Source organism: Metopolophium dirhodum, chromosome 8 (assembly GCF_019925205.1).
Source record: "Metopolophium dirhodum isolate CAU chromosome 8, ASM1992520v1, whole genome shotgun sequence".
NCBI lineage: Eukaryota > Metazoa > Arthropoda > Insecta > Hemiptera > Aphididae > Metopolophium > Metopolophium dirhodum.
Window position 1 is genome coordinate 18,096,608 of NC_083567.1, and position 13,022 is coordinate 18,109,629.

Sequence of the window (13,022 nt, forward strand, 5' to 3'; positions counted from 1 at the left end):
TATATATATATTTTTATCTATGGTATAATCGGGTATATAAAACTTGGTAATAGATCAATAGAACTGCAACATAAAACCTAAACAACATCTTACAACATATTGATCTAATATAATAATTATTAAAATATAAGTGCCTATAATAAAATAATATACCTATACATCTAATGCAGATGATGAGTACTCATCGTACTTATAACTATTAATATTTTGAAAATTATTTCTATATTTGCATAATTTTAAGTGTAGCTCTACACGAAACAACATTTTTAAAAACAATTAATATATTTTTTATCTTTATGATTTTTTTCAACTTTTATTTGAACGATAACGTATACAGTTTTAATTTCGAATTCCGAATCCACATATTGTTCGGAGTATTTCAATGTGTAAACATCAAATTTTAGACAACTAGTTAATTTAATATTTATATATTTTAGATGATCGAAGTGAGCCAACATTTGTTGGGTATATCCCGTTTGCCGCTGCACTCCGCTCATCATAACTTTAAATGCTCATATACCTAAATACCAACTCGTCTAAAATTCAATTTTTTTGTAACTATGTGCTCTGAAAAATATCTTACTGTCAATCAAAAATGTAGAAAACTTGAAAAATAATGGCGATAACAAATAGTAAGAATAATATTTTTAAAACGTTAATATAGTTTTTTAAATAATGATTGTTCTTCGATAAAAGTATCCAATATACATTACATTATTATTATGGCGGAGTAAACTTAATTTTTGTAAATATAATACAATATATAGGTATGTAAAAAATATTTAATTTTAATTTTTTTTAGCTGCAGTCATTTGCGTAATGTTTTGATTTTTTAGATTCTCAATGGAGCGATAAACGTATTTTTAAATATATATTTATGTAGGTATATTCCATATTACATAATTATGTGTTTCAGACATTTTTAGTTGTCTTATTATCTAGTTTATTTGATCGTTTTGTTTTTGTCACTATTTTAATCACATATTATAAGGTTTTTTTATATTTGGCAGGCACCTACCACCACCCTAAAATAATATATTTTCAGTAATTTTAAAATACTCGAGTCTCAAAATTTAGTTAGCAGTTGGCACTATTCAATTTAGTCGATGGTTTTTGCACGTATATTTTATTGTTTATATTAGTTGTTTGTAACATTATATAAGATATTATGGTGGATATTATGGGACCAGCGGTGTTGTGTTTTTTTTTCATTAAAAAATTATTCGTTTGATTAATTTTACACAGTAATTTGGCAATTAGGCCATGCGGCGGAAGCATGAATTATTATCATTATTATTATTATTATTATATGTATTTTATTAAAACTCGTTTGAGATATTTTCCTTATACCACCTATAATGCCTATACCTGCGAATAATATTTCTCGTGTACTGCGCTACATATAGGTACCTATATGCGTTTATAATATATTATTATCATCGTATATTAGTTCTTCATACACACGTTTAAGTGTGCACGACGCTGGTTAAAAATAGCATGTACGCGCCTTGTAAAGCCATGTTAACAAACAGTGCTCGGACGATATTATTCGTATAATATCGTGTATGAGTATGACACGCGGACAAAATACTGCGGCAGGGTTAATCGGCGACCATATTATAACAATATATTATTATGATATTCGAGGACAAGATGATGGTTCTCGTTAATGAGATATTTTATTATTAAAAGCAATTACGGGGGTGAGAAACATACCATTAGCTCATAATAATCCGTTGTGCCTATATAGCTGCAGTGTATTTACTCCACGTGAACGTTTATAAGTGATACCAGACCACTTCCGCGAGAGAGCACTTAACTCAATTACCACCCTAAGCGCTTATGGTGACCGCGTGTGTCTTCTTCCGTTTTTACAACACTCCTGGGGACCACTGATGCTTTCATCTTTAATGCACTTCTCTTCATTTATCATACCGGAAACTGTTCAACTGCATGCTTGTATATATATATTATATATATAAGCACGCACGAGGTACGCGAAACCGACCGTATACCACTTACCGTAATCCACAAAAACGGACGTTGTATATTCTTTCCTCCCCACCTCACAAACTACATCATTTTTCAAAAGTTATACGCAAAAAAAAAACTATTGAGAAAATTATTTTCCCCCAATTTTATTATTTGGTTTCTTCTACGACAAGGAATATAATTTATAAATAATTTACAAACTTCGTTTTAAATATATCTATGTATATATTTTTCATATAAAAATAATATCAATAATAATTTATGTATAGGTACCTATTTACCTACCTATAATGTGAATTCATTATCATTATTACATCGTGAATTACACTCGTTACTCGTTAGCCATATTATGCCAGACGGTACCTATACGTTTTATTTGTACCTGTATGAGAATATAAGTAATTTGTTTTATTACTTTCTGCTGTAGGCAACCTACCTATATTTATATACCTACCTTTATATCCATTTTTACCGCGGAACAATATTCTCGTAATAATAGTGTTTGCTAACGCTTAACAATAATTGATGTGTATATATACTCGCCGAATAAAAACTATTATAATAAGTGTTAATTTTATGATGTTAGAATGTTTTTTGGCGTGCGTGATGATTATATATTTATTTGTAATTATACACAACGGAAGTACACGACTCGTATCGTAAATTGGTATAATAAAAAAAGTGGATTCTTGATTTTATGTTGACGGTGAATATCAAAAAAATGGTCTGTGATACAGTATGTTTAGATATATTATAATTTATAATATATAGTTATAGTCATATAAATAGAGCTAATAACAGTTTTCCATATTAAATAATAATGGCTCAGAAGTGTGTTTTAAAAATCAAATATTGAAATATTCGCCTGGTGGTAAATACCTATTATATTATTAAAGTGTATAATAATCTGCCTGTTAGTGTTGTGTATTTAAGTATGGATTTTTAGTTGTTTATCCAACAATGGTGTTGGGAAAAATGAATTATAATATTATAAGACTAAATAATTATATAATATGGTTATTGCTTACAAATAAGTAATACACATTTCATTGATGAAAATGATGACTTAATCATAGGTATATTATGTCTTTAAAATTAAAAATTCGTATAAATCAAATATTACTATTTTTTTACGCTAAATGATAACGTCTTAAAAAATACATAAATAACTATCAACACGCATGATTATAGGTGACATATGACATATTTTATTGAATTGCAAAAATTAAACATCAATAAATACAGCTGATATTGATCGTCGAGACCACTGCTGGCTATAATATTATTATAATCGCCGTATAATACACGATATTATACATTATAAAGTTACTATGCGGTACACTTAATAATATACATAAAAATAATTTTGACAAAAATATAATTGAACACATATTGTATACAACGTACATAATATAGGAGGTACCTAAATATATTATTATTATCGAGAATATATAAGTATAAACAATCGTGTATACCTGTGTATACCGATAAATACTTGTATACGAACTATATATACTTGCGATGAGTCGCCACTGATGTGTATAATAATATGCGATAATCAGGATTCGCTGAGTAAAAAGAATAGTACGAAATATATAGGTGATATGGCGGCGTAATAGGTCCAGCGTAGAATAATAATATAATAATAATATTTGTGAATGACGTTGAAAAAAAAATATGATATAGATGGTATCGTTTTTCGAGGCGGACAACAAGTGTTGTACCTAATAATATTTAAAAACAATTAAAAAAAAATAAAATGAAAACGTATCGTATGTCGTTATAGTGATAAATTATATGGCGCTCTCGCATATACGCATATTAAATAATATTATATATATGATTATGGGGCGGTCTTAGTGGTTATATAATATCGCGGTATATACCTATATAAGCGTTACGCGCAGTATAATAAAAAACAGTAATATATATATATATAATATAATAATATTTACCAAACACATTGTTCGGTAGGCGGTTGTCTCTCCGCGGTAGAGGAACGAGAGCCGAAAGGACAGAAAAAAAATATAATAAAAAATATAAGAAATATGTATAATAATATACAACAAAACGTAATAAAAACCTCGTCAGCGGTGACGGTGGAGGAGTTAATGATGGTGGCGACGACGACGACGACGATGAAGATGCGCGATATATAGCTGATATAATATTATGAGCATGATCATGCAGGCGCGTGCCGCTTGTACCTAATAATATACTGTATGCGTGATCCTGCGGCTGCGGCGCGCGTCACAGCTTGTCGAAAGCCCTGGAATTGGTGAGCAACTCTCTGGTCAGTCTCCACGTCTGCTTGGCCGCGTTCTCCAGGCTGCCGGGCGCCTTGCCTTTGAAAAGGTCGACGTGCGGCAAGAAATAGTGTGGACACCGTCGGCACTGCAGGCACGAGATGAGTTGCAGCAGTATGCCGTTGATGCGGTCGCCCAGGCATGGTTCATCCCACTCCATTTCAAGCGGGTGTTTCTCACACTCGTACAGCAGCAGCGTCTTGACGTGGTAGTTGGTGACAGGGTTGCCGGGCAGGTCCAAGTGCCGGTCCCTGAGCGTCTTGAGCACGCTTAGGCACCGCTTGCGGCAGCCGCCGTACATGAGCCGGTTCTCGACGTCCACGAACGACATAACCCACGCGTCGCCCTCGAGAGCTGACTGCTTGCCGTGCAATGTCACGCACTCCTTGGACAGCAGGTCGAACCCCTCGGTCTTGACCTCGGCAACCAGGTTAGGGTGCGGCCACGGGATCTGCGGCAGCGGCCAGTGGGCGGACGACCGGGGCCATATGCCCGCGCACTTGAACGACGGCGTGATCTGCACCACGTACCGCTCGCGGATCCGGAGCTTCACCTCGCTGGTGTCGGCGATCATCTTGACCGAATCCCGGTATGCGCACTTATCGCACGCTTGCGCCACCAGCGTCTGAAATCGGGACCGGATTTTGCGGGCCGACAGGTACCCGGACGCCGTGATAAACTCGACCCACAGACTCATGCTCCGCTTGCGGCCGTCGCTCAGCTTGAGCACCGCGCACCCGGGCAGCGACCCGTCGTCGACGAAGTTGAGCACGCCCATCTGGTTCAGGTAGAGCACGATCTCGAACTCGGTAGGTGACACAACGTCCAAGCCCTCGTACCGGCCGTTGCACTCGACCAGCGACGATATGAACCGCGGCTCCTGAGCCTCCACCTCCCGCAGCACGTCTTGCACCACCTTGCATACCTCTCGGATCGTCTTCACCGCGGCCGTCTTCCGGGCCATCACCCGTTCTGCCCAAAACTTGCCCAGCTGGTATGACATCTTCGTCTGGGCCGACAGCATGTCCTGTGGCACGAGCATCGCGGCTTCTGCGGCTGTTGCACCGGTACCGTGTCGCATGTCACCTGCTTGCTGCAGGTCGGCGGCGGCGGACCCCGTTCCCGTCACGACATGATGACCGCGCCAATTTTATCAAAATTATATATGACACGTTTATTATATATACGCGGACGGACGATAAAACGAAACGATATGTAGACTGATTATGTATGATATATAGATCGCGGCGGGTTCGCGTCGAGAATTATCGCCGTAATATATGTGGGTGCGGAAGCGGCGGATTCGGCGCGAAACGCGATGATGATTTATTTATTGTGACGTGAACGATGATATTAATATTGTTGTGGTCGTGTGTAGTGCGATCGACGTTAGACGTGATACTGCGGTATAGTGCGGCGGCGGCGGTGACGGCGGCCGCTCGGTGGAACCACGACGACGACGACGACGGTGTCGGATGGTGGCCCGCGCCGGGCGTTCCCGCTTGCCGGCGCGGTGGGGCGCGGTCCCGGGAGGCGTCGACTCCAGGGGAACGCCCATTTCGCGCGCGCTCGTCTCGCGGGACTATCGATCCGGGGCGGGTTCCAGGCCGGATACGACGAAATCGCTATACGACGCGTTGATAATAATATAATATTCTTCTCCGCGTCGCATACGATGGATTTTGCGTCGGGACCGTATGGGTATGCCTTTTTTCGCTTCTTTTCCCCCTATTTTGTTTTTTTCCCGTTTTGTTTTCGTTCCCGCGGTGCGCTTCTTTCCCGCATTACACGGATTCGCGTGCGTGTCTGTGCGTAAGTCTTTTTCTTCGGATTTCTTTTTGCCATCTCGACGTGTTTTTTTTTAATCCGTTTTATATTTATATATACGTTACACTTGCAGTATCCATATATTTATAATATCGTGTCGAGCTCACGTGTAAAATATATTATATACAGAGTGTTTCACTAAGCATACTACCCCCACCAGTATAGGTAGTTTAATTAATAATATAGAGGATCTAGTATTTATTATATTTGGGACCTATTTTACAAATTATTATAAATGTTGATGGATTAATATTATAATTACTACGGTTTTTATATTACCGCATAGCCTCCGTAACTTCCAAACCAATTATCATGAACATAGTACTATTATTATATTATTGTCACAAAGTTAAACAAATCGTTCGAATTTTGATTTTAATGCGTGCAAAAAATGTTTAGGGGATTCTCTGAGTTTCCAGAAGAATATTCTTATTGACTTATTATAAGTAAGGTACCTATAAAAATCTCGATAATTTGAAAAATATTAGTCTTTAAGTTAGTAAATAGGTGTACCTACCTATTTAAAATTCAAAAAATCTTAATTTCAATAAATTCATTATTATAAAGGAAAAAATGCAAGGGGTGAGCCTGCTCGGTGAATCACTCTGTATACATATATATATACCGCTGATGCTGGCTGTAACCATTTCTCTTCTTCTCTCTATCACGTATTTTTGTTTCTTTCTGCGTGTTTATAGGTATATATATATATGTGACTTATGTATATATATATATAAATACGCATAAACGCACGCATGCTCGGGCAGGAAATTCGATACTTTTTTTTACCCTCAAAACGACGCGTTTTCATAATTTATTATACGAGCCAAATAGATATACTGATATGTGTGTGTGCGGTGTTTGGTGTTTTTTTTCTTCATTCCGACTGTCTGCGCAGTCTTTATTGCTGCAGGAAAGTGTATTTGTTAGGTACATATTATTATATATATATATATATTTATGTGAGTGTGTGTGTATATTTATGCGTATGACTATCCCCAAAGTTTAAACGATTATATTATATACATATATGATATATGTCCCATGTCTTATAAGTGTGTGTGTTATAATTTGATGTGTATAATATATGTATAAGTACAACGTCTATTTTTACTCATATTATTCATCCGGTCGATATAAATGGTTACAAGCAATTAATGTTTTACAACAAACGATTTTACATAAATTATACTTTATTATTTGTTTATTGATTGTATATCTATATATATATAGACGAGGTGTTGTCATTTTTTATCGGTACCTATATATGATTGTAATTATATAGGTTTAGATACTTCCGAAAACGTTATTTAGATAATGAAAACGTCTAGGACAAGTTATTCAATAAATATATATAATATATAGCTATATAAACGTATAAGCGTTTTAAGATTACCTATCGTATTTATTTTTTAAGAATACGAGATCGTTTGAAGAATTTTATTACATAATACGCGTATTCCAAAATAATAGCTATCTATTAATCGTAACTTATTAACACATTTTTATATTCGATTATTATACCATAAAATTAGATTTTATGTCTGGTTAGATAAAGGTAGGTACGTTTAAATTAACCGGTCGCAGTGTTTTTTTTTTTATTATTAATAAAATACCCGCGGTGACATAGCTATAGGCCATTGGGAAACTTATAGTTATTTCTTATAATCTTATGTATTAATTTGTAACACTTGGTTTCTAAAAGCCGTATATTTAACCTATTTCAGAAAAGTGTATTTGGTGCTGCATACCTATTAGCCAAATAATTAGGTGTAGATACCAGATATTATATAGTCCGCTGTGCACAATATATACCTACAGATGACTTAAACAAAACAAAACATCTCACAATGTTTATGATTAATTTGATTTAAATATCAGTTATCAACCGCACATAAGAATATAACATACAGAAAAACCAATAATTAATAACTATTTATCTATCTATATCTATAACATACGTTCTAATATTTATCGTTATGTTTGCACATTTATTCGTTAAATGATGACCTATGTAGACAATTAAATAAATAAATAACTCTTATATATCATAATTATTTAGGACTTATATAATATATAGGTAAGTAATAATATAATATATCGTGAAATAAAGTAAAATATATAACATATATTTGTGTCAACCGTGGTTGCGAGACATATATTATTAGGTATACTCATAAGGCGCATCCGAATTGCGTGTGCAGGCAGGAAAGATTAAAAACCATATAACGATCAAGAAAAGCACGCAATAGATTTATTTTTGGTGAGCCGCCCGAGTTGCGTGCTGGGTTAATGATAACTAACATAGGTACTATCACGGGCGGTATTTACTTAATTTATTTTATCGTAGATCTCGATTAAATATTATAGACATATAGATATATAGGTATATTATGGGTAGGTATTGTAAAATATTTGAAGAAGAAAAATGAGAATTTAATATGTCAAAATGTATAGCTCACTGCAATTTATTCCATTCAAAACTGTCAGTAAAAATATTAAATTCTTAAATTGTATTAACTAGTTTAGATTATATTAGGTATCTTAAAATATATCTAGCTAAAAAAAAATGTTATATGTCGGAACATTGTCTGTCTTACCCATATTTCGAATGATAATATTATAATATATAGTTCATATTATATTATATACGAGATATAAAGTAATAAATATTTTAGGTATGTGTCTGTTAAAAGTAATAGGTAGGTTATATATTAGTACTATAGGTACTAATATAATATTATGAATTTAACAGTATTCGTTTATTTATATTATAGATACCTACACTCACTATTCTTTTTGTAATTTATTTTTGAAATCATCTTTTGTAGCTATATATCAATCATATAGTAATTCTAATAAATTTTATTTTTTTGAGTAAATATCAATATGGTATATAATATAACAGTTGATGATACAAATAAACTCATTAGGTTAGTATATCGCATAATTGCGTTAGGTATTTACCTATGAATAATTAAATTTTTCAAATAATTATATGTAGGTATGTAACCATCCATATATAATTAGGTATGTATAGATAATAAAGATGTAATATCTTACGAAGGTAATGCTTCTTGTCTATATTTTGTATACTATATAGTATAACCTGCCATCATATATTATGTTCTATCATATATTCATATTAGTTATAGAATTAAAAAATATAAGACTTAAATATTTTCAGTAATTTTATTTTTCTGTTTAATTTAGCATGTAGGTAGGTATATATTATATTGTTTATGAATAATGTATTCTACTTATATAGGTATTTATAAAATATTTACAAACACAATAAGTATTATTATGAGCTATTAAGACTTTAAAAAGAAGAAAGCCGTTAATGAAGAATATATGTATAACAATAATATTCGTCTATAAATCGCATAAGGTAAAAAAGTCAATCTTATCAGATATGTTATCAGTATAATAAGTAATAATAATACATGTAATAAATAACTATTAAGTACCTACCTACAAACAAAATGGTATAGCATATTGTATTTAATATTTTATAATCGTTCTACTACATCTAATATTGCACACATACAACAAAAACGAAAAAAAAACAATATTATTGTAACTTACGATTAAAAATGTTTTATCAAAAAAAAAAAAAAAAATAGGTAATAAAATAGAAGTAGGTATAATTATAGTACTAATAACGATATAGGTAGAATAATATAATAATAATCATTAAAATAATAATAAATAATATATATTAAACCATTCAAGTGATGATCATTGCACGTGAGTATTCCATATATAATGTATATATATATATATACCTAAATATGTAACGTAAAGTGCGTAAACTACAGAGGATAATCGTTGTCGGTTCTATAATATATAGAGATCTTTCTGGGCGGCTGCATTGCGTTTACATTTAGCTATAATAAATTAATAATAATGTATTATATAAACATCGTCACGCATTGCGACTTCCGTATGTATATTAATATAATACCTATATATAAATAGTATATAAAATATTATATAACGTTAGGTATAATATTATTAGAAATGATAATATACTAATATTATTAAATATAATATATTATATCATCGATTTCAGCGTCCGACGGAAACGCGTTGACTAGCTATTATTAGGTGTGGCTTATATAGTTATAATATTATATTATATAATATAATAGCATTGATTACAAATTCTAGTATTTATAATCAATGATAATGGGTACTAAATTGTACGTAATGTATTATATTGTATGCGCGAAGGCGATGCGATGTGAAAAAAAAAACACGGTGAAACCTCTGACTATAATAATACACCTCCGAATAACGGACGATAAACTTTCGTCGTTACCGATCGATAGAGCGTGTCCCTTGTGCACACAGAGGTTTCACTCTGTAATAGCTACACACACACATAATTATATAAATTATAATATAATGTTATACAAAATATACGCGTCGAGGCGGACGGACGCGAGATCCCTCAAAGCTTGTCGAAGGCCCTGGAGTTGGTAAGTATCTCTCGGCTGAGGCGCCACACGTGTTTGGACGCGCTCTCCAGGGACGCCGGGGTCTTGCCCTTGAACAGGTCCAGGTGCGGGATGAAGTAGTGCGGACACCGGCGGCACTGCAGGCACGAGATGAGCTGCAGCAGTATGCCGTTGATGCGGTCCGCGATGCCGGTCTCCTCCCACTCGGCATCCCGTGGGTGTTTCTCGCACTCGTACAGCAGCAGCGTCTTGATGTGATAGTTGGTGATCGGGTTGCCGGGAAGGTCCAGGTGCCTGTCCCTGAGTGTCTTGAGTATGCTCAGGCACCGCTTCCGGCAGCCACCATAAAGCAGCTGGTTCTCGACGTCCGTGAACGACATGACCCACGCGTCGCCCTCCATTGAGTTCTGCTTGCCGTGCATGATGACGCTGTCCTTGGACAGCAGGTCGAACCCCTCGGTCTTGACCTGCACGATGAGGTTGGGGTGCGGCCACGTGAGCTGTGGCACCGGCCAGTGGGCGGCCGACCGCGGCCACACGCCCGCGCACTTGAATGACGGCGTAATCTGCACCACGTACCGGTCCCGGATCCGGAGCTTCACCTCGCCTGTGTCCGACATCATCTTTACTGAGTCCCGGTACGCGCACTTATCGCACGCTTGCGCTACCAGCGTCTGAAATCGGGACCGGATCTTGCGGGCTGACAAGTACCCGGACGCCGTGATGAACTCGACCCACAGGCTCATGCTCCGCTTGCGACCGTCGCTCAGTTTGAGCACTGCGCACCCGGGCAGCGACCCGTCATCGACAAAGTTGAACACTCCCATCTGGTTCAGGTAGAGCACGATCTCGAACTCGGTGGCCGACACCACTTCCAGGCCCTCATACCGGCCGTTGCACTCGGCTAGCGATGATATGAACCGCGGCTCCTGGGCCTCCACCTCATGCAGCACCGTCTGCACTACCTTGCACACCTCCCGCACCGCCTTGGCCGTGGCCGTCTTTCTCGTCTCCACCCGTTCCACGCAGTACTTGTTCAGCTGGTACAGCATCTTGGATTGCGTTGCCAACATGTCCGAAGGCAACAGCATGCCCGCAGTCAGCCGTACGCGCGAATCCCGTCACGATAACCACCGTGTAGGTACTATAACGCGTAAATGTATATTAGGTAGTATACGGTTTCGCGGACGATATAAAAGCGGTATTCTACAATCTCCCTGCGTCGTCGGTCACTGCAGCCGTAATGTACTGATCCGGTGGCGGTGTGGCTGTCGCGTGCGGTCCGCGTGATCCGTTCGGTCCGTTTGCGCGCGTGCGGCGGCTGCGTCGGGCGATCGAACTGCCGGGTCGCCGCCGGGTTCTCGACCCACTGGTTACAGCGGCCACCCAGGTCACGCCCATCCGACCAATGGCGTGCGACCCGCCTGTCGCGCGCGCCGCCGCGGATCGATATCGGCGGCGTCGTCGGCGGTCGGCTTGCAGCTATACAGTGCTCTGTAATCGCGCCTTTTTCCCCCTTCGCCCAGAACCACGGTCGTATATCTTGTACCAATAATATAGGATATAGTGTCGTCTATATCCATTTGTTCGCTTTTTCTTCGAAGCCTACTCCGTATAGCGTTTTAGTAATAATATAATATATAGCTGCGTAACCTGCAGACTTTGATCGGGAGAAATACAACAAACTTGAAATACGGTGCTATATATCGGTGGATACCTAGGTTTTAGTGTGACATTGGTATGTAATTCTCTTTGTGAACTATAATTCGACCGAGAATATATATATAATATATTATATTAGCTATATAGCTAGGATTCCTGTGACGGATAATTGGATATAGGCCACTCGGTATCTATATTTTCAAACGTGCAGGTTCAAACCACTATCTATAAACTTTCCTGATATAACTCTAAGAACGATGATATCTGAAACTTTCGTCAGAGTTGGTTTAGAAGTTTTTGAGTCTATATATCGACGGTATTTTGTTAAAAGGGCGTTTACCACTAAAAATCGAAAAATACGTTTTTGGTATCAAAATTTTCAGAAAAATCACGAAAATAATCTGGTAAAAGGGCGTATACGTCTACGAAAAAATAAGATAACAATACCGAAAACAATATATCCAGACGCCCTTTTAAAAATTAAAACAATCCACACAAAACTGTTGAAAGGGCTTATACCACATCGAATGTATGCTAATTGTTTACAACCTAAACAGTTTGTAACAATAATTATGTTTTCAGCTGTTTGTATATTATCAGATTGAACAAAGTGGTTTTTTTAGGTTACAGACTGAACATCACTTGTATTGATAACACTTGATAACAAATTTCCCTCTAATTTGATATTATCAGTTAACAATAAACCGACAAGTTAATAGATACTAATGCTACTATGGAGAATGGTTTACGACGAGAAAAACAATATTTTTTA

The 13,022-nt window shown here is 36.4% G+C and overlaps 3 protein-coding genes across 8 annotated transcripts in view; 1 reads left to right on the plus strand and 2 right to left on the minus strand.

Moving 5' to 3' along the window:
* Nucleotides 1-13,022, plus strand: part of LOC132950760 (neurobeachin) — a 258,518-nt gene that overhangs the window by 210,729 nt on the left and 34,767 nt on the right. The window lies entirely within an intron of this gene.
* On the minus strand, nucleotides 3,178-6,379 carry LOC132950104 (protein mab-21-like). The gene has a single exon (XM_061021331.1). The coding sequence runs from the start codon at nucleotides 5,377-5,379 to the stop codon at nucleotides 4,243-4,245; it is 1,137 nt and encodes a 378-aa protein (XP_060877314.1). The 5' UTR covers nucleotides 5,380-6,379; the 3' UTR covers nucleotides 3,178-4,242.
* On the minus strand, nucleotides 10,375-11,922 carry LOC132950105 (protein mab-21-like). The gene has a single exon (XM_061021332.1). The coding sequence runs from the start codon at nucleotides 11,677-11,679 to the stop codon at nucleotides 10,582-10,584; it is 1,098 nt and encodes a 365-aa protein (XP_060877315.1). The 5' UTR covers nucleotides 11,680-11,922; the 3' UTR covers nucleotides 10,375-10,581.